Source organism: Bactrocera oleae, chromosome 6 (genome assembly GCF_042242935.1).
Source record: "Bactrocera oleae isolate idBacOlea1 chromosome 6, idBacOlea1, whole genome shotgun sequence".
Classification (NCBI taxonomy): domain Eukaryota; kingdom Metazoa; phylum Arthropoda; class Insecta; order Diptera; family Tephritidae; genus Bactrocera; species Bactrocera oleae.
The window spans coordinates 50,806,108-50,826,916 of NC_091540.1; the positions used below are offsets into that span (position 1 = coordinate 50,806,108).

General features: G+C 33.7%; 2 protein-coding genes across 4 annotated transcripts in view; both read left to right on the forward strand.

Annotated features, from left to right (window-relative positions):
* Nucleotides 1–58: 58 nt before the first annotated feature.
* On the forward strand, nucleotides 59–2,315 carry LOC106620818 (transmembrane protein 267). 3 transcript variants are annotated; one of them, XM_036359166.2, is made up of 3 exons: nucleotides 59–266; nucleotides 394–908; nucleotides 983–2,315. In XM_036359166.2, the coding sequence occupies exons 2-3, from the start codon at nucleotides 618–620 to the stop codon at nucleotides 1,355–1,357; spliced, it is 666 nt and encodes a 221-aa protein (XP_036215059.1). In that variant the 5' UTR covers nucleotides 59–266; nucleotides 394–617; the 3' UTR covers nucleotides 1,358–2,315. The 3 variants fall into 3 exon arrangements, with proteins under 3 accessions (XP_036215059.1, XP_014094916.1, XP_069967236.1); XM_014239441.3 differs by having other exon boundaries at nucleotides 438–908; XM_070111135.1 differs by having other exon boundaries at nucleotides 59–908.
* A 9,225-nt stretch (nucleotides 2,316–11,540) lies between these two features.
* Eip63F-1 (Ecdysone-induced protein 63F 1) overlaps nucleotides 11,541–20,809 on the forward strand; it is a 105,188-nt gene continuing 95,919 nt past the window's right edge. Inside the window, exon 1 of the mRNA XM_036359157.2 lies at nucleotides 11,541–11,905. The gene's annotated coding sequence lies outside the window, so the exon portion shown is untranslated. The remainder of the gene's footprint in view (nucleotides 11,906–20,809) is intronic.

Genomic DNA, 20,809 nt, shown 5'->3' on the forward strand with positions numbered 1-20,809 from the left:
ATTATTTACTGAATGCAACCGTGACGAATGAAAACAGAACACAGCTGTTCAGTTCAAGGTTCAAGAAATTTTCTTACCGGTGAAAAAACAACACAAAATGTAGAGTATGTGGTAAATGCGGTAATTTGTACACAAACCGTGTAAAGTAAATTAGGGCATTGTTATTAGTAGTGGGAGGGCATTGAGAATTACCGCCTCATCACCTTAAGTTTGCACATGGCCAAATCAAAAGGTGACGAGTGCACAACTTTGAAAAATCGACACAGGTAAAACGTTTTTGTTTGAGAAGTTTTCTGGTAATATTGAATTTCATAATATGTATTGTTTATTATGTGAGTCTTTGGAGTGTGAACATAAATTGTAGGTTTACAATAGTGCCTTTTCTTTTAAAAGCATATGTTTATGGAATTTAACGCATAACTTGCACAACATTTCAGTTACAAATTGTGAATTACGATTTTGATCACAACTATAAATTGAGTGTCGAAAAATATAAGAACGGCAATAACTTTGATCCGTCCACAAAAAAGAAAAAAAAACAATAGTTAAAATCAAAATATCTTTGTATCACATTTTTGTTACTTTGTTTGGTGACATCAGTTTTTTATAAACTGCAAATGCACTGCCATATAATGGTCTACGTACGCATTGTACTTACAACATTATTGACTATCACTTGTCTGCTGGGAGATAATTTTGTTGAGCTGACGCAACATCCTTTATTAAAAGCATTGGCCGATAATGCTACACACGCTATAATTGGTGCATTAACAGGCATTGCGTTCGCTGTACAATTTCACGAGCGTACCAGCAATTTGCTGGGATGGTTCCTGATATTCACCTGTTTCGCCGTATCTTCTTTGATTGATTTGGATCACTTTATAGAAGCGCGTTCATTGTACTTAGAGGTGAGAGAATCAAGTTTTAAAATTGGAAATGTAAATTACCATATGTATATTCAATATTACATTAAAATTCGCAGGATGCGACTAATTTACCACGGCGACCTTTTCTGCATTGTTCGAGTATAATTTTTCTACTACTCATATTCTACATATGCACAGCGAGTTTAAACTATTTTAAGACATCTTTAACCTTTGGAGTGTTGTTTTGCGCTTTTGTCACACATCATACCCGTGATGCCGTGCGTCGTGGTTATTGGTTTTGCCCGATTGGACATACTGGCCGCGTGCCGAATGTGGCTTACATTGTGATAACCGTTTTGACGCCACATTTGGTGGCATATTTACATGGCATTTGTCGTAGCGGACCAGTGCAATACTTCCTGGGTCAGTATATCAAGCTGAGCGATAATTATCGTGTTGGAAGTGGCGGCTACCGTTATATGAATGTGTAATTTTTTTAAAATTAATATTTAATTGTTAAAATTGTTGATTAGTCGTAACAATATACAAAAGTAGTTGAAATCAGGCGTAAGGTTCGTGGCGAACTTAAAACCAGTGATAGCACAACACATTTAAGCTTAGCTTATTTATCTAACGAATTATAAAATGTATAATAATTATCTGCTAATTATATATTTCTAGACTAAATAGTAATTTTATTATTTACATTTCAATATTTACTATGTAAAGAAATACAGAGTAGCTCTAGAGATATTTAGTACGTTTTCCACAGAAATAACTAGTTACACTATTGAACAATGAATAATACGCTCATCTTCCAGTCAAATAAATTTGACGAAACTTAAATATTTAAAATAATATATATAAACAATTAAAAATAGTGTATTCAATAGCAATTACAAAAGTGAACATGTTGCTCCACAAACTATATTTTACTTCGAATTAGATTGACTACGTTCAATGATATCCGTGACATTGTGATATATAAGACATTAAATAATACATATTTATATACACTAATACTTACATATATAACACTTTAGGCAATATTATATGACACGAATAAAATAATAAATAATAAAGTCAATATATACTATATCACAAAACGTAGTTTTCCATTTTTAACATAAAATTATAAAATCACAAAATTATTAATTGCTACGCAAAGTTTAAAAAACAAGTCTGAAAGTCAATACACATTTTAAACAAGTTTGCAATGGAGTATATGTATGTACGTATCTTTAATATATTTAAATTTTGTGATTCAATATATGGCATTAATTCAAAAAAAAAAGTTATCAACTTTTGTTTATGTAAATCAAATCAACAACGAATTATGATTGGATTTTCGTATAACGTTTTTAAATACAATGTATTGACATTTTCCACAAAGAAATTAAAGCTTGCCTTAAATAATAAATAAAATGCTTTTAAACTGAATGTGAATAATATGTACTTTCAATAATTTTTGTGTCTAAACATCAGATACTGGATACCTATTCCAGTATTGTATCTTTTATGTTTTCAGTTTTTTTATACTTTTGCAACATGTTGCTACAGAGTATAATAGTTTTGTTCAAGTAATGGCTGTTTGTATCCCCTAAAAGTAATCGGTTTAGATATAGAGTTATATTAATATAAATGATTAGGATGATGACACGTGTTGAAATTCGAGTGACTGTCTGTGCAAGCTGTAACTTGTGTAAAAATTGAGATATCCTAATGAAACTTGGTATACATGTTACTTGACATGACAGTGAGCTTGTAGATGGGCCTAATCGGACCACTGTCGCGCCCACAAAACGCCATTAATTGAAAACTTATAAAATGCCATAACTAAGCACTGAATTACGATTTAAATCTCTATTTGGTACAGGAGATTGCAGTAGCAAGGGGCACCTGTGGGCTAAATATTTTGAAAAAATGGGCGTGGCCCCGCACTCTAACAAGTTACATAGCTCCTAAACCACTTAAGCTACAATAACCAAATTCGATTAGGACAAATACCTTAAGAACCCCTACCGACAGTGTAAAAATAGATGAAATCGAATTAAAACCGCCGATATCGACCCTGTTACCTGTCAATTCCCACGACAGCCGAGTTTACGGCAATGGAATTGACCCGGATTTTATTCGGCCAAGGGCTGTTATTTCGGCGATCTAACCCTGTTTGGATCGGTAAGTTTTAGGTTAAGTTTGTGATCACTGCCAGCTGACCCATGCTGGCATTGGGTTTAACCCGAGCCCTGAGGAATTTTTCTGCCGCACATGCGCTAAAAGGCTCCATCTAAACTCCACCTCGGTTAGGTGCAATACATGCAACGGATGGCCTTAAGACACATAGGGAGTGGACCACGAGTTACGTGGCCCCATACCACCAACGCGCTACTGCGACACTAGTCTCTAGGGTCGTGTAAATTATACCCAGTTACCGCGACGACATCGACCGCAGAGATACTATCCTTCAGGACATATATATCCTATCAGACAATATTGCCCAACAGGATATTATCCGAACATAAGTCCCCTACTTCGTGGTAAAAACCGTTTGGTACTGAGCGGCTTAAACGCGCACCACGATCGGTATCACAAAATCTACCAAGAACACCTTTACCGCACCCATTTCTACGTACGTAATCGTTGGAGAACTTCAAATCCGTTTACACTGCACCCTACGACAGACAAGGCTGACCGGAACGGACCCGGAGTTATTCCACCCAAGGACTGTCAACTCGGCAGAATTCTGCCGCTACAACAACAACTACAACAACAGACAAGGCCAAACGATGTGTTACCCGACAGCTGCGCAAAATGCCAAGAGAGAGCGCCTCTTACTTTCATCGATAAGGAGGTTCGGAGTGTCATCAACTAGGCTAAACCATCCAAGTTCATTAGCCCAGATGGATTAAACATGTTGACGCTAAAGCATCTAGGCTCGACGGGAGTAAGCTACCTAATCCTGTCGCTGACCATTCTACAAATATCCGATGTATGGAATGTCGGAAGAGTGATCTCACTACTGAAACATGTGGAACCCATAGTAGTTGAGACACTTGAGGTCTTGCTACTCCCGACATTCACTCGTCACCTGAGTCTAGCAGACCATCAACATGGCTTCCGCAAAGTGCACAGCACCATCACAACATTTAGCATCATAAACGCCCAGATAGTTCATGACCTAAATCAAAAACTACCCTGTGAGAGGACGACCCTCGTAGGGTTGGACTTGTCAAAAGCTTTGGACACATTCAATTATACTTGGGGACATAAAACCATCCACGCTCCTTTCAGTGGTGCACCATGAGTAATCTGAGCGGTCGGCATCCGTAATGTTTCGAAGTCAAAACTCTAAATAAATAAGATTTAACGGGGGGGTTCCACAGGGTGACTGACCAACTGGACGAAGGAATACAGACTAGATCTTACCATTGCAGTCGATTGCGTTAAAATTCCGATTGTCAATAACCCTGCGATTTTTTCATCCTTGCAGTCGTCTGCTTGAAGCGCAGCCGTCTCTTAGGAACATCAAGAGGCCTTTCCTTGATTATGTCGACAACATCGAACAGTACGCCGATCAGATTTCAAACGCAACTAACTTTAGACACACACTGACCGCTATTCACAACGAAGCCATTAACACCTTCACCGACTCCCTCTCAGTGAATGGTGCACTTAGAGTCAAACCACTACACATTACAGACGAAGCGACCGTGTTGCCTTGAGGATCTAGAGTGACCCTTTTGGAACTTCGTTCTGGATACTGTAGCAAGTTAAACTTTTACTTATCCAAAATCGACCCCGACATTTCATATAATGTCCAGCGTCCAATGAGATCTACCTCGTCAAAACAGCATGTTTCCTGCGCCTACCGTTAGATGACTCCGATGTTAACCAACCCGAACCTGACCACCCAAGCGGGGATTAGATAACCTATGCAATAACAACAACAACCTTGTTACCTGTCAAATTGTGTAAATTTATGTAACCTCGAATGTTTATTTCGACCGGAATATTATTGTGTTTGTTTTTTTACTTATAAAAGAATAAAAGGTAGGCCACTCTGGACCCAATGAGCCCTGAATGCGCCATTTTGATGCACCATCATAGGACCTTTATAATATAGCTATCTCGTTTCATCAAACCATTCGGTGCTCTCAATGAAACTACTTATATCCGTTATGCTTTTTTGGACAGGCATTCAAGGTTTGCTGCCTATTGAGTTCCAAGCATTCTGTGTCTGGTTTGTGTTCGAGCTGGGAAAGTAACAAAAAGAAAGCGTATTATCTATATTAACAATTTTTTGTATGTACCATAAATAGGTGTACAATTTTTTAAAGTGTTTCTTTGATATAGATGAATGGAACACTTCAACATTTTTTGTATCATTTTTATTTCTACTGAGAAAAATCTTTGTGTGAATCGAAATATGAGAGAAATATTTTCTAAAAATGCTTGTTGGCGATTAGAATAGTCTCACTAGCGAATACCATTAGCCACCCGGACGTATGATGAACATCAATTTTGGCTATGCAAACATACACACATACATACAAACTACATAACATTCACAAATTCAATATAATTAGCAACTTAAAGAATATTTTCCAAATGCAGTTGGCGCAAAAATCGAAAGAAATAATATATGTATATGCACAGTACCTATGCATATGTATGTATGTAAGTGTGCTACTTTAAGCGTCAAATTCGAAATAAATGCTAAGTGCATTTGAATTTTGTTAATTAAAAAATCTGTCATAATAAATAAAAGGCAAAAGTATAATTGTTACAACAAAATTTTGTATATTGTACATATTTTTTTATTTACATTAAATTTTAAACGACATTTCCTACATTAGCCGTTAAAGTCAGCAAGGGGTTTCGTTTCCATCCATTTTTGGTTCGGCATATCATAATTGTTTCTATATCGGAATTGACTTTCGAACTATCTATTATAAAAACAAACAAGCTAATGGGTTTTGAAATGGCTTTATATACTTTAGATATTAGGGTCGATACCACCAAATTTGTTTCAAATTAGTTAAGTAACTTTTGAGTTATAAAATTTCCAGGTAGATAGTACCACGCCCATTGCCCAAAAGCCACGATCAGTTTTCGCCATTTGCAATATCAACTTACATATGTATGTAGGGTGGCACTGAGCACATTTGCATGCCATCATCAAGGTATCTCCAGTGGTACTTGCGTTAACGCTTGCCCGTAATGACGGACAGACATAGGGAAATCAACATGCAACATTTCTCGAGAGTATAAAAATCAATTTACAAAACTGTCATTGATGTAAAATACTAAAATAAATGTCAGTGTGTGCATCTATATGTATGTGTTATCTGTGCAAAAAGCAGCATCTGCCCGCAAATAATATTATCGCTCGTAAAAATAAATTTTGCAAAGCATTTTGAGTCTATTCGCAATGCATGTAAATGCATGAATGTATGTGTGTATGCAGGTATTCTCCCTTGAAAATAAACTGAAACAAGTAAGGAAAGGCTAAGTTCGGGTGTAACCGATATTTATTTATATACATTTAAATTTAATATATTGAGATGGTGTGGAAAAAGTCAACCAGAGGATAGGAATTCATTATATTAGGGATATGAGGCTTAGACCAAGACCAATGCATATAAATATATTGATCGCCAAACCATTAATAAAATTTCATAACTTTTAAGAAAACGTGTCCACTTAATTTCATTAAAATATCACACATTTGACCAACCTAAATGGTTTCAAGTCAGGTGGAAAGTCGGAAATCATTATATAGGATATATTGGAAGCAGAGAAATGGAAGGGCTGAGTGCATTAATTTTTGACATTGCCCAAGCATACTTGAGAACTTATTTTCAAGTAATTTTATAACTATATAAATACATATAAACATATATGTTTATGGAGTAAAGTCAGCCGACGTTTTAAAATTCTTATTATCAGTTATATGGGGGCTAGGCAAGTTTTGTCCGATTATATATATTTTAGGTACAAAAATTTACTGTTAGTATAAAAACAATATCTCAATTTTATTAAAATAACTAGCACTTTGGCCGATATACATACTCATATGTATGCGGTATAAAGTCACCCGGAAGTTCGAAAATCTTTATATTAGGTATATGGGGGCTTAGAGAAGTATTGATCCGATTCAACCCATTTTTGGTACAAGGGTATACAGCCATACTCACTGGGGCTTACTTATTTGGCGTCTAGGTTCTTGAAAAATTATAGTCCGATTTCGAAAATTTTTAGCCATAAGATGAAGTTGATGCCACTCATATCGTCCAAATGTGATACCGGCTCCTATAAGCCCTCGTGTACCATTTCGGATGTAAAATTTTGTGTATCTGGCGCATTTATTATGGCGTTATATTGGGAACCCCAGCAACCCCGCCCGCCAAAATGAGTTTCCTTGAGTGAATTCGGTTTTTGTAGTTTGAATGGTTTAAGAGATATGTACATTAAACTTATTAGAGGGTGGAGCGACGCCCATTTTTTTTTTAGTTTTTCAACCATTGATGCCTCTTCATAATGAAATTCGTCGTACTAAATAACAGCCTTGTTTCTTATTGTGGAACTTAGTTATGACACTTTATAAGTTTTCGTTTATTGGCAATTTGTGGGCGTGGAAATGGTCCAATTCCGCCCATCTGCAATACTGACCCTCCCTTGGTTCCAAAAAACACGTGTATCAAGTTTTATTAGGATATCTCACGGATGGACGAACAGACAGTCACTCGGGAATCAACTCGTCTCGTCATCCTGATCATTTATAAAACTATTATACTCTGTAGCAACATGTTGCAATAGTGTAAAAAGTTGGTTTTTTGCAACATATGTACATATGTATATTTTAAAACGAAAATGTCTCTTCTTTTATATACTCGTAAAACGAAAATCCAACAGAAAAAGAAAAATACGAGAAATTTTGTCAAAAATGTTTTTCTGTCAGAATTTGACGTTGTTGCATGTAACAAATGCATGACAGCGGTGCAACAATCGGTCGTAAAAGCAAAGTGCAATAAATTTATGGTGGGTATTATTACCTTTGTGGGCGAGTTGTTAATATTTTGCAGGAATACATTCTTGTTTTACTACAGGCAATAACGAAAATTTTACAAAAAGCAAAAAAAAAAAAAACTATATAGACAATCTCAATTTTTCGCCATTAAAAATATTTTGTACTTAAAAAATGTTCACTCCGCTGGTGCTTTTCCGATAAAGTGGAAACATTGGCGAAATGTTTATATTTTTGCATTTTATTTACCATCTTATAATACAAACATATATTGCAATGTTTTTGTATCAAATATTCAACAAGTAATTGTTATTGCGATTTTCATTGTTTTTGCTTTTCGCACGCGCCCACGACCGAATAAAAATATTTTTTGTTATTGTCCAGTCATAGTATGCTTGAGATTATCGCCATATATATATAGATATATGTATATATACTATTGTTTCTATAGGTACTTATGTATGTATGCACGCATGTTTGTTTTAAGGAGCACACCTAATGTGAAAAAAAATTTTTTTTTTCATATTTTGATAGAATCTACCCTCAAATAATTTTTGAGTTCCAGCCTTCTGAAGTGTAGTCGCTTAGTTCAATTAGTTTATCTTTCAACGTGTTTTTCTCGAACCTATATTTTTCTAATTTGCTTTAGTGATTACTGGGAGAGAAATGATCCGATCACTATCACGTCTTTTCTGCATGTTTCTCCATACAAAGATCTACCTTTTTCTGACCAAGCAAACCAAAAACGACAAAAAATTTAGAATATATTAATTTTTTTAAAACGACGTAATTTTGTAAATTTTTAAATTATTTTCAACCGTGACTTGTAATATATGTAAATACGCTCTTAAGTGAATTGATGTAATAGTTTTTATATCCTGAATAAGGTATATTAAGTTTTCGGAGACATATAAAAAATATATATAAATATCAGCTTGGCGCCTGAGTCGGTTGAGCCATGCTCGTCTGTCTGTCCGACTGCCTGCATTAACGTGAATTAGTCCCTCAGTTTCTGAGATGTCAAATTGAAATATTGCACACGATCTTTTCTCCCTAAGAATCTGCTCTTTTGTCGGAACCGCCGATATCGAACAACTATAGCATGTAGCTGTTATACAAACTGAACAACAAATATCAAGTTCTTGTACGGGAAAGTTTTTTATTTGGAAAGATATCTTCACGATTTAGCAAATTATATTGCCTATGTCAACGACACAATTTCTGACGAAATTGTTCAGATCGGACAACTATAGCATATAGCTGCCATACAAACCGACCGACACCTATCAAGGATATTATAGCTTGAGTGCAGCCGAAGTTAACATTTTTTCTCGTTTTTATATCCAAAAATCACTTTATTTAGGCTGTCAAACAAGGTATACCTCTTAATTTCGAGAAACAAAAAATTTTGAGACTGGTACACCTCTTTTTAGGTTCCTGTGAAGTTTCATCACTGATGATTGATGTTTGGCAACTGATTGTTTACGAGACGTATGGTTTGTTGGTTATTTTTATCATGAAAATAATTTAACCACGATTTTGCTTGAATTTTTGTGTTTCTAACAAAATTACGCTTACGGTATCGTTGAAAATGTTGCAGAAGTATTTTGAAGAGCTTAATTTATCATGAGTTAAAGTATTTGCATGGCAACAAGCATTCGGTGAAGGTCCATCCGCCTATGTTAAGGATGACAATATCGAAATAGGTAAAGAAAGAGTGCTTGAAAATCGTCGTGTTGGCATTGCAGATAGACTCAACACATTTTGGTTAATGTTTTGGGTATGAAGTGTGCCGCACCATAAGACCTTAAATTTTTGCAAAATCGACGCAGAGTAGAGATCGCTTTACAACTTAGCTGAGAACCATACATTCATTAAATGTATCATTACGGATGACGAGACGTTGTTTTATGAATATGTCGTCAAAACTGTCCAACAGCCTAGTGAATGGTGCTCCAAAAACAAGCCGAAACCCAAAAAAACTAAACATCACTGAAGGCACTAAGGCTAGGATGGCCGAGGCTAATAGCAACTGTATGAGTAATTCTATTTATTGTTGTCATGCTTGTACTCGCTCAGGACCCTATTTTGAAGGCGAAAATGCAGATTTTTATTAAAATACGTGAATTTTTTTTTGTCAGTCTGGATCAAATTGTTTCAGTTTGTATTGTCGTTGACCAATTTATTTTTACTGTAATTTCTAGTGCTAGGAAATATTGGTTAATCTATGCGATACATGGAAACATTTAATGAATCCTTAACAAAAATTAGGCTTTGGTGTAAATATTTGCGAGTTTGTCTTTGACCCTTGAATGGAGGAATTTAAATGCTATACCACAAAGGTATTGAGAAAAGCTATTTTCATAATGTTTTATTCAGGATATGCAGACTGCCAACAAGGCAAATTAGTAATTCTAGATTTTCTTAAGTAGAATAGAATAGTTGGTTGCCGTAACGAGCTTTTGGAGTAAGCCAGTGACAAAACGACACCTGCAAGTGATCCAACTATTTCAAAACTATAAATTAGACTTCCCGTAATGAATTTTGCTAGGACTCTCTTCTTGGTATCTTCGATATTCGATTTTATCTAGGTGCTAAACGCTGAGCTCTTTTTACCTGACAAACAAGTTTAATCCACTATATTTAATGGAGTTAGCTGATCAAGTAGCTTTTAACCGTTGGTCCTAAAAAAAATAAACTATCTCCAAATGGCTAATGAATTTTTATGTTAAAACTACTCTCGGAAATTGTAATATCACTGTTGATGTTGGATTCCTCCTTCTTCTTGGATGTTGCCGTTATCGCATAAGTCACTTTCAGCGAGTCCCCAATAGTCTGCAGAATCGCCAGTTCGAAACATTATGGCGGCCCATCCAGATGTATCCTTTGTCTTTCATGTATCCAAACAGTACTAAGTGCAGCACATTGAATACGAACAAGTCTAGAGGGACTGCATCCATTTCAAGTCACATCTTCGCTGGATATTTATGTCGATGTTCGTCACTCCGACTTATACGATTTCTACCGTTATTAACGTAGAGAGATGTAGGATAATTCTTTCCAATAAACTCTAAAATATAGTATATGTTTTTAGCTTAAATAATCCAGAAGTTATTTTGTAATTGTGATTTCTTAGACAATAATTTTTGGTGGAAATCAAACTGCAAAACAACAAAATTCCAAGCAACAAAAATGTGTCCTCTAGTCTAACACACAAAAGTACATAATTTTACACCAACAAAAATATCAACCAAATGTATTGAAATCCGCTGCACACCCGTTGAGTTTTAGTGATAATCGACACGACAAGTCATCAGTTGCTACTAACGGCAGACAACAAACGGCCAAGCAATGTTTTGTGCCACGATCGGTTTCTCAACAACAACAGGCATTAGCAAACCTAATAAACAAAAAAATCAGAATCATCAGCTCATTAAGCTGACAAATAAATGAACGAAAACCACAAAAGTGTCGCATTCTGTCGCAATATTCTGGGGTTTTATGCGCTTCACATAGCAAGGTAATTACCGGCTGCTGGCTGCTGGCTGCTGCCCGTCAGCTGCTGGTTAGTTGGTGGTGAATCGAACGCTTGGTGTGTGATAAACTACACTACTCAGTGTGTCATTGTGACAGTCGCGTACAAACTCGCACGCTCAGCTGACTGTTCGTTTGTCTGTCGGTTTTCGTGAGAACATTTATGAGGTGGCTTGTATTTTGCTTATAATTATTTGTTGCCAGTGTTTGGGAAAGGTTTTCCAGCGTTTTTCTGTTGTGATTTTACCGTTGAAAAGAAGTCTATACAAAAATCGCTATAAAAATAGCAACCGTTATAAGTGAATATATATATTTTACATTTTGTGTGTTTAGTGAAAAAAATCGATTTTTTAATTTAAAATATAAATTATTGAGTGCAAAGTTCGAAATTAAAAAAACCAACAAAATTTCGTCGTTAAATTCAAGTTTTGAAAATCTCACAATTTCGGATCAAGAGGAAGATCTCGAACCCATTGCAGTAAGTAGATAAATCCATGCAAACAAATATACATACGTGTGTGTAGGTATGAACTTAAATAATATATACATATACATAGAAAATGAAGTGTAGATCCTAATTTAAGCTGAAAATTGTATGCAAAATATATATTTACATTTTTTAAACAGAATTCATAAGAAGATTACTCAATTATTTGTGTTGAATTAGAAAAACTAAAAATAAAAATAATACGTTTTTAACGACTGCTCAAATGTTCGTACTAATTAGGTAATAAATTGGATGGATTGATTGAGTGCATTAATAAAAAATTTGAAGCTGTCATCAGCAGGTTGAGTTGGCACAATTGGTTTTTGTTTTCATATTTTGTATGAAGTGTGTTGGGTGTATGAATTCTCACTCAGGTCGTCGAAATTACATTCATATTATTATTATATATAATTATATAGGTATATAATTGAGTTTTACAAGATTTCCTGGATGCTTAGCTAAGCTTCTCTTTGATGCTAACCAATTAATTGAGTACACGTTATATATCAGATATGAAATGTGGATGTTTGCCGGTGACCGCTGAAGGGCCTGCCAAAGGCAGACTTTTTGATATTACTCAGGAACGAAGTCGAAACCTGTGTATTGATAGTCCTTATTTATAATTATTATAAACGTTGCGTTCATCGGTCGACGAACATATAACATATATGTATGTAGAATATAGAACCAGTGTCGTATATCTTATGTGAAATAACACAACGTGAACTAAAACTCGTTAGTAAGAGCGATATATGCTTTCAATTCAAAGAACATATCGGTTTAGTTTAAGGATATTTACTTGGCAGGTAATTTTAATTTGTATTAATTGAAACGTATGTATATAAAAAGCTAATTTGTTCAAAAATCATTAAAAATCTTTGGTCGCAATTTTTTGTAGTGTTAGTTAATGACATGTAGATAATTTAATAATACCTGGTATTTACCCGTGATGTAGAGTTCTTTGCACAAACTGACTGAGACATACATAACATTAGATGCTTTATATATTATTATAATCACATGTAATGTAGTTTATTAATAAGTACATACTATGATTTGAAGTACAGCTTAAGTAACACATATAGAAGCAAATATTTCCAACTTTGAAATATGTGTATTTTCCATATGCTTTTGGACTTTTATAGCAATATTAAAATATTACTCATAAATTATATGCTTTTCCGCACTGTAAATTCTTTATCAATTTACAGCAGCTACACAGATAATTAATTGAACCACTTAAGCGTTTTTGCGTTTATTAATTAATTACACTATTGCTGTGTACTGGAGTTCACAGCATATAACCTACTCGGATTACATGCATTTCTAAATAATAAATGTACATATGTACTCGTATATTAATGTGAAATAATATATAAAAATATATCAATGCGATCATATATGGAACTCCAAATAATTTTGTATATGCAATAAATTTCTAAACTATATTTGAGCATACAAAAATTTAAATATTGTTTTAAAAAATTCGATTTATTTTTTGTAAAGGAAAAATAGGAAAAAAAGTGAAAAAATGTTTGAGGCTAATACAAAATTTAAGGCATTATATTATATATACAATTAGATATACATATAGTAGATACTTACACGTTTTCTAGATATTTGATCAGCTTTTCATCTGTTTTGCTATGTGCTTTTCTCTGTTATTCCAGAAATAAACCGAAATGGTCGCATATGTTGGTAATATTATATAATTAAAGGCGTGGTATTACCGACAGAGAGGCGACCGATAATGGAAAACATATGTTAATACGAGTATATATTTATGAGTAAACATATATAAATTTCTTTGATTGGAACTGAATAATACGATTCAACTATAAGTTTGCACCACCAATACCAGTACCAGTACATACTATGTACACATATCATACTTTGATACTCAATTTTTATATTTGTTAAGACCATCAACACTTCCATAAAAATATTTGTAATAGTTGTTATTTAATTGGGTTTTTAATAGATGAATACAAAATATTTTCGTTTAAAAAAATTTTACGATTTTATGTGTTTTCCGTTGCTATGATCTTACATGCTAATCATTTGGTTTTTGGTGATGAAAAACCTGATAACAATTGAACTGTAAGATTTGAAAAGTTAAGCGAATTTCTAAAAAACACTTTCAAAGTCTTCACAAATCATTCTTCTTTGGTACCCAATGGTGAGGAACAACTGACTTTTCGAATGCCAGTATATAGATCTTAAAAGCGAGTACCAAAGCAAAATAAAAAACAACGATAACAGGTTCTCCTGTTATAAAATGTACATACATATGTATATTTGGTCTACAATTTTCCGAAAATTTTTATGAATCAAACTAAACTGATTAAAAATATGCTTACAATTAATCATTATCTATTTTTGTATATAAATATCATTCTTAATAAAAATTGTGTTATTATTAACAAGTAAGGAAGGGCTAAGTTCGGATGTAACCGAACATTTTATACTCTCGCAAAGTTTAATGGTATACTCGTTTGAGATTTCTTTGTGGATTGACTGATATTTTCGGTAGAAGGTCAACTATAGGCACTGGGGTCCACATATTTAGTACTTAGGGGCTTGAATAGTTTTGGTTCGATTTAGACAATTTTTGGTCACAACCCCGATATAATCATTGTTGCTTGATATGCATAGTAGAAAGTGAAAGAATCAGATGGAATTGAAAATGTTGATATATGGTTCCTATAAAGTCATCTTATACTATCCCAGGGATAAAATTTAATGTCTCTGGCGTGTTTAGTGCTTGATTTATCGCGCTTTTAGTATTTTTTAACAGTACCGTTATATGGGGAGTGGGCGGAGTTGCCACCCGATTTTCACACTGTAGGTATAGGTTCTAAAAACATTTGCTTCCAGTGAATTTTGTTATTATAGCATTAGCGGTTTAGAAGATATGCACATTAAACCTATTAGGGCGGGACCACGCCCACTTTTAAAAAAAAATTTTAACTGCAGATGCCTCTCCCTATTGTGATCCTGTGTGCCAAATAAGAGTCTTGTATCTTTTTGTGGAGCTTAGTTATGGCAATTTATTTGTTTGTGAATAATGGCGTTTTGTGGGCGTGGCAGTGGTCCGATTACGCCCATCTGCAATACCAACCGTCTCATGGTACCAAGAAACATGTCTACCAAGTTTCATAAAGATATCTCAATTTTTACTCAAGTTACAGCTTGCACGGACGGACGGACAGACAGTCACCCGGATTTCAACTCGTCTCTTCATCCTGATCATTTATATATATATATAAACCTATATCTAACTCGATTAGTTTTAGGTGATACAAACAACCGTTAGGTGAACAAAACTATTATACTCTGTAGCAACATGTTGCGAGAGTATAAAAATATACATAACAAGAAAAACGTTAACTTCGTTAAACTATAATACCCTTCACAAATACAAAATATTCCTTACAAGATCTTAGATCGGTCAGCTTGTGTAGCAGCTATGTGCTAAAGCGATCCGATCAGAACAATTTCCTCGGATTTAATTTCGTAAATATATCTCCTCAAATGAAAAAGTTGTTCATACAAGTACTTGTTTCCGATTGTTTAGTTTGTATGGCAGCTATGTGTTATATTATATATATATTATAGGTTTGCCGACTTTGTCTTCTGGGTGTTAAAACTTCACAAAGTTGATATAACCTGTTCAGGGTATAAAAATATAAAATAATTTTAATAACGTTATCAAGAGTATAAAAACGTTATTTTTCAATGAGCAAGAGTTCTTTTCAAATAAGTTCAAATAAGAGACTTCTATAATTTTATACCAATTCATTGTACAGAGTCAAGTCGCTGCATTGACAATAATTCTGACCATAGTAAGGGCTCTTGTGTCAGTTTATTTGTTTTTTAGGAGATATCTGCAAACATACGTAGATAGGCTGTCAATAGTGTGCTTAAAAAAACTAAAAATTTAGTGCAGTATATTCCTTTGAATTATTTTACTAAGAGACAATGTAAGAGGCAATACAATGTAACCCGATTATGTCACTTGTTTATTTTGCATTCAAGCGTATATATGTACATATGTATGTATATAATTTACAACTAGTGATTGCAAATAATATTTGGGTTATAAACATTTTCAGTTGTTAGCTTAAATGCATGACAATAAAAGCGTCTCGAAAATTCCCAAGCACACAGGTTCAAATGTGTGTATGTATTTTAAGTAAGATCTTGTAGATAAATAAAATATTGTATAAATACCATATGTAAGTAGTAAAATCACAAAGATCGAAAAATTAAAAATAAAGCAAACCAGAATATAGCAACCAATATATAACTGTATACCCCACTTAATTGGCATTAAATTAATTGAAATATTTTGATTTCGCCTAATTTATAATTTCTCTGCATATTTAGTTTATACTTGTGTTATTAAAAGGAGGCTTTTAATGAGGCATACAATAACCGTAAAAATCTAAACAAACTTTGCTATTAATGGCCTTACTATTCGTGTAATTGATACATACAACTTTATTCCGCCTTTAGAATTTCTTTTTTCATAAATCGTTTTGGTGTCGTGACAACTAAACTGGTTGAGCGGACGAGTGTAACAATAGACGGCTGGAGGCCCAGGCTTCCTGCGTTTGAATAACTCTCCCTCCTTCTTTCTATAAGTTCAATGAGAATATTATTGATACTATAGTAAAGTAAAGTATTTGTCAAGGCTGCATTTACTGGAAAAATAAAAAAAGGCCGATTTCAGTCGATATCAAGATTGGAAAGATAATAAGGGAATAAGTGGCAAAGGCGCTGAAAAATCGTGATAAAAAAAATTAATGAGTTATCTTTGTATTATGGAGAAGTACATGTAGAAGACATGAATCGCGAAATATGGGTTACGTACTTTCATAAAAGTTCTACAGATAAGAAACCTCAGCACACAAATTGTCCACCTGAAAGAGTTTACCCACGAGGATCCACCTCTAGCTGATAAGGTATTGGAAGTTTTGAAGCCTATTTACGAAAGCCTATCGGATGATTCACTGTTAAAACGTTGTTTGGGTTGCGAAACTCAAAATAATAATGAGTTGTTAAATTCTTTGATTTGGACATTTGCACCCAAACATATTCATGCCAGATCCCAGACAATTGAAATAGCTAATTATTAACCTGTTTGTATTTTCAACGAAGGTTCTATCCTATTTTAAATATGATGAAATTGATGGGAATGAAAATTGGTCTGAAATCCCATGGGTTTACTGTCAGGCGCAACGCAGTACGGATTCAACGGTCAGAGGTTCGAGATTCAGATGCGTCAAAAGAAGAACGAACTGCACGTTACCAGGAGCGAAATGATCAAATATATCAATATGAAGAAGTAGAGGAAGGCCCAATGTACGTAGCTGGGATGGCTGATTAGAAAATGTAACTACTATTCTATCAGTTAAGCTGCCTGAAACTCAACGTAAAACTTTAAACGCGTTTTTCTCGAAACGACTTTTTTCGATGCAGTCGCTACGATATCTCAAGTTCTAATCAACCGATTAACATGAAATTCGGCATGAATATTCTCTAAATATATCTCTATCTAGTAAACCAAAAAATTTAAAAATATTAATATTTTTAAAAAATTCAAGAAAGTTAAAAATAAGTGAAAAAGTCGATGGCGACGAGGTCGCGGTCTTTTTTCCCCCTTCACTTCAAGGACACAGAAGTTCATGGAAAACATTTTTTTTTAAATTTATTTTTGTAGTCCTTAAACATGAATAAATAAATAGTAAAAAAATGGATAGTAAAAATATTTATTGCTTTTTTTTATCAGCTCCCAAAATATACTCGAAATTCGGGCCGCTAGACTAGAATACCTCCTTAAGTAACGTTAACTTAAAGTTGTTTATGTCAAACAACATGGCTAGCAAGAACTAGCAAAGCCTTTTCCATTGAATACGAACCGGTGGCTGGTTACATTTTCAGATTTAGTCACATATAATATTGCTACATGAAATGCACCCGTGAAGGGTGTAATAGCTTAGGTGCATCCGAAGTTTATTCTTGCCTTTTTTCAGTTTGTTACCAAAATAACAAAAGTAATTGTTTAAATAGTTTGTATTGGTACTATTTTAATGATCACAACGACGTGATAATTCCGTATTATTCGATGAACTTGTGCACTTAATGGCCTTGGTTTGTTTATTTTGAATCATATTTTTGCTTTTAGGCATATAAGAAAATTAGGTACATGTTCCTAGGTAAGAAAATAAAATTTACAACTATGTATGTATTTGTATATAAGCACATTTCAGGTAATATTTTTAACCTATAAATGTCTCGGCAATTAAAAAATATTAAACACGCTTTAAATATTATAACCTAGCTGATGCTATAAACAATTACCTCATTTCTATATTATGGTCAATACAGTGTTTCATCCGCGACATCACCAAAAACGAAAACATTAAAAATTTATGGGGCCTAATAAAAAGTGGAAATAATGTGTCAGACGGCATACGTACAAATGTATAATGGAAATCGCTTCAAAGTTGTACAGAAAATATTTATCAAACATGAATATTACCGCTTATATCAAATATCTTCTTCGTCAGTTGTTCGAACTACGAGTACATATCTTTCAAATCTATTTATCTCACACTTCAGTTCGCGAGCATTACAAGAGAAACTTCAATATGATTTCTTTTAAAACATGGCGCAAGACTCTTGAGCCTAATTTAGGAATTCTCATAAAATTTAGGGTTCTCTGTTCACCTCTGTAGCGGGTAAAATTTTATCTAAAGTTACTTCATGATTCTTAAAAGAAAGCTTTGAACTTAATATTACTTCGGTTCTTATTATGATTTGAATGTTGGTACACGTAATTTACAGTGGTTTAAAAAACAAGAAAAAATGTTAAATTCGGTTGCACGAAAGCGAGAATACCCTTCACAGGTGCAATTCTTATAGTGACGGTATGCGTAGGCAAATACTTGTATGTAAACGTAACCGGCCAACGGCTTGCATCTAACGGGACCCCTTTTGATAGTCCTTTCTAGTCAAGTTGTTTGACATAAAAAACTTCAAGTAGTAGTAACAATAATTTACTTAATAAGGTATTGGGCCTCATTAACAGATTTTTATTCAAAAGTTCTAACTACAAATAATACGCAGTTATTTTAGATCTACTAGCGCGTCTTCACAGGAAATGGATTTAAAAATCTGTTTTCTGCAAAAACATCTTTAATGTACAAAAAATGATTTGACTTTGAATTTAGTCAAAATCGATTTGGAGCTTCAATAGAGGATCGCCAGCTTGTTTATAGATATAAAATAATAAATAAGCTGTTCAACGTCAACGATCTTTGAATCACTGTATATAAGTGTATTATTTTTGTTATGACGCATCTTTATCTTTTTTGTCCAACAAATTCTGTCCTATTTTTTAATTTTAACTGCAACTGCATGAATCTATAAAAAAGTCAAAACAAATTCACATTTTTGCCTGAAATAAATATTGACAATTTGTTTTGGCGGACTCTTGCAATGCGTTGGCAAACACATATGCATTTGATACTCAATATATATGTATGTACGTATGTATGTAATCATAACACCGATCTATATTCGCTTCACATTCGTTCTCACTGACGCGTCATGACGTCCGGACCTTTATTTGCCTGCTTTCATATTTACATAAATGTGCTTAAACAAAATTTATTTGTCTGTTTGTTTTTCGTTAATTTTATGTAATTATTGCTGATAAATGCTTGTACACATATACATACCTGTATGTACAATCTTGTTTGTAATAAAATTGACGCTAAAATGAAAATATTTTATATTCCATATTTTACAGTGCACATTTGGCTCCCGTATATATAAATTGGTATTTTGTACAGTTCTATATATTATATAATATTATATGTAGGTATATAACTCCATATTTATCTTGATTAGTTTTAGGTGATACAAACAAGTGTTATGTGAACAAAACTATTATACTCTGTAGCAACATATTGCGAGGGTATAAAAACAAAAGAAAACGGCCAACGGCTTGCGTCAAACAGAAAATGTTTTGCTAGTTCTTTCTAGCCAGCTGTTTGATATAAACAACTTTTAAGTCGAAGTGAGATCACCTAATCAAGGAAAAAATATCATTATTTTCATTTCGATCGGTCAGTTTGTATGGAAGTTATATCCTAGGGTGGTCCGGTATTGATGGTGCCGACAGCTTCTTGGTGCAAAAAAGACGTGGTTTTTTAATTAATACTTTCTTAGTACAAAATAACAAAGTTCCCAGAGTCAAACTTCAACCGATAATATCTTTAACCATTTAAGTTAGGTTTACGAAATAATAGTACTAAATCTTTTTTGAGGAGCATTCAATTTCTTATGAAACGAAATATGTTTTCAAGTAGTTGGAAGCGATATATGAATTTTTTGATCTGATAGACGGAGGACCTTTCCGTTACAATTGAGAGCTCATATTTGCAGAGTATTTTTTAGAAGTGTCTATCAACCAATTTTTCAGAGTACGAAGCGAAAAAAACATTTTTTTTTTACCCACCCTTATATATACATATATAAATATATATATAAATATATATATGTATATCGCGATTAGGATTATGTGAAACAACAGTTAGGTGATGTGGACCGGCTCACAATAATAGGTGTATCTTCTTCGAAATAACATAGTATACTTTCTAGATGAGTCATTTAAAAACTCATCGGTGCTAAAGCTTTGATTCAACAAACAAACTATTATACCATAGGTTTTAAAGATTTGGCACGTTTCTGCCTAAAAATTTAACCTAGGGTCCTTTTATATTTTGTTCCTCTTCAGCGATTCTAATTTTAGTGAGAACTGCAATACAATTTTTTTTTGCCTTCTTCTTTGCTAAATATTTAAAAATATTTTAAAATTCTGCT

What these genes read in the sequence shown, in the direction of transcription:
- LOC106620818 (XM_070111135.1), top strand. Translation starts at nt 618, where the DNA reads ATGCACTGCCATATAATGGTCTACGTACGCATTGTACTTACAACATTA. An exon ending in CGCGTTCATTGTACTTAGAG is followed by an intron (nt 909 to 982) that starts GTGAGAGAATCA and finishes TAAAATTCGCAG; the next exon opens with GATGCGACTAATTTACCACG.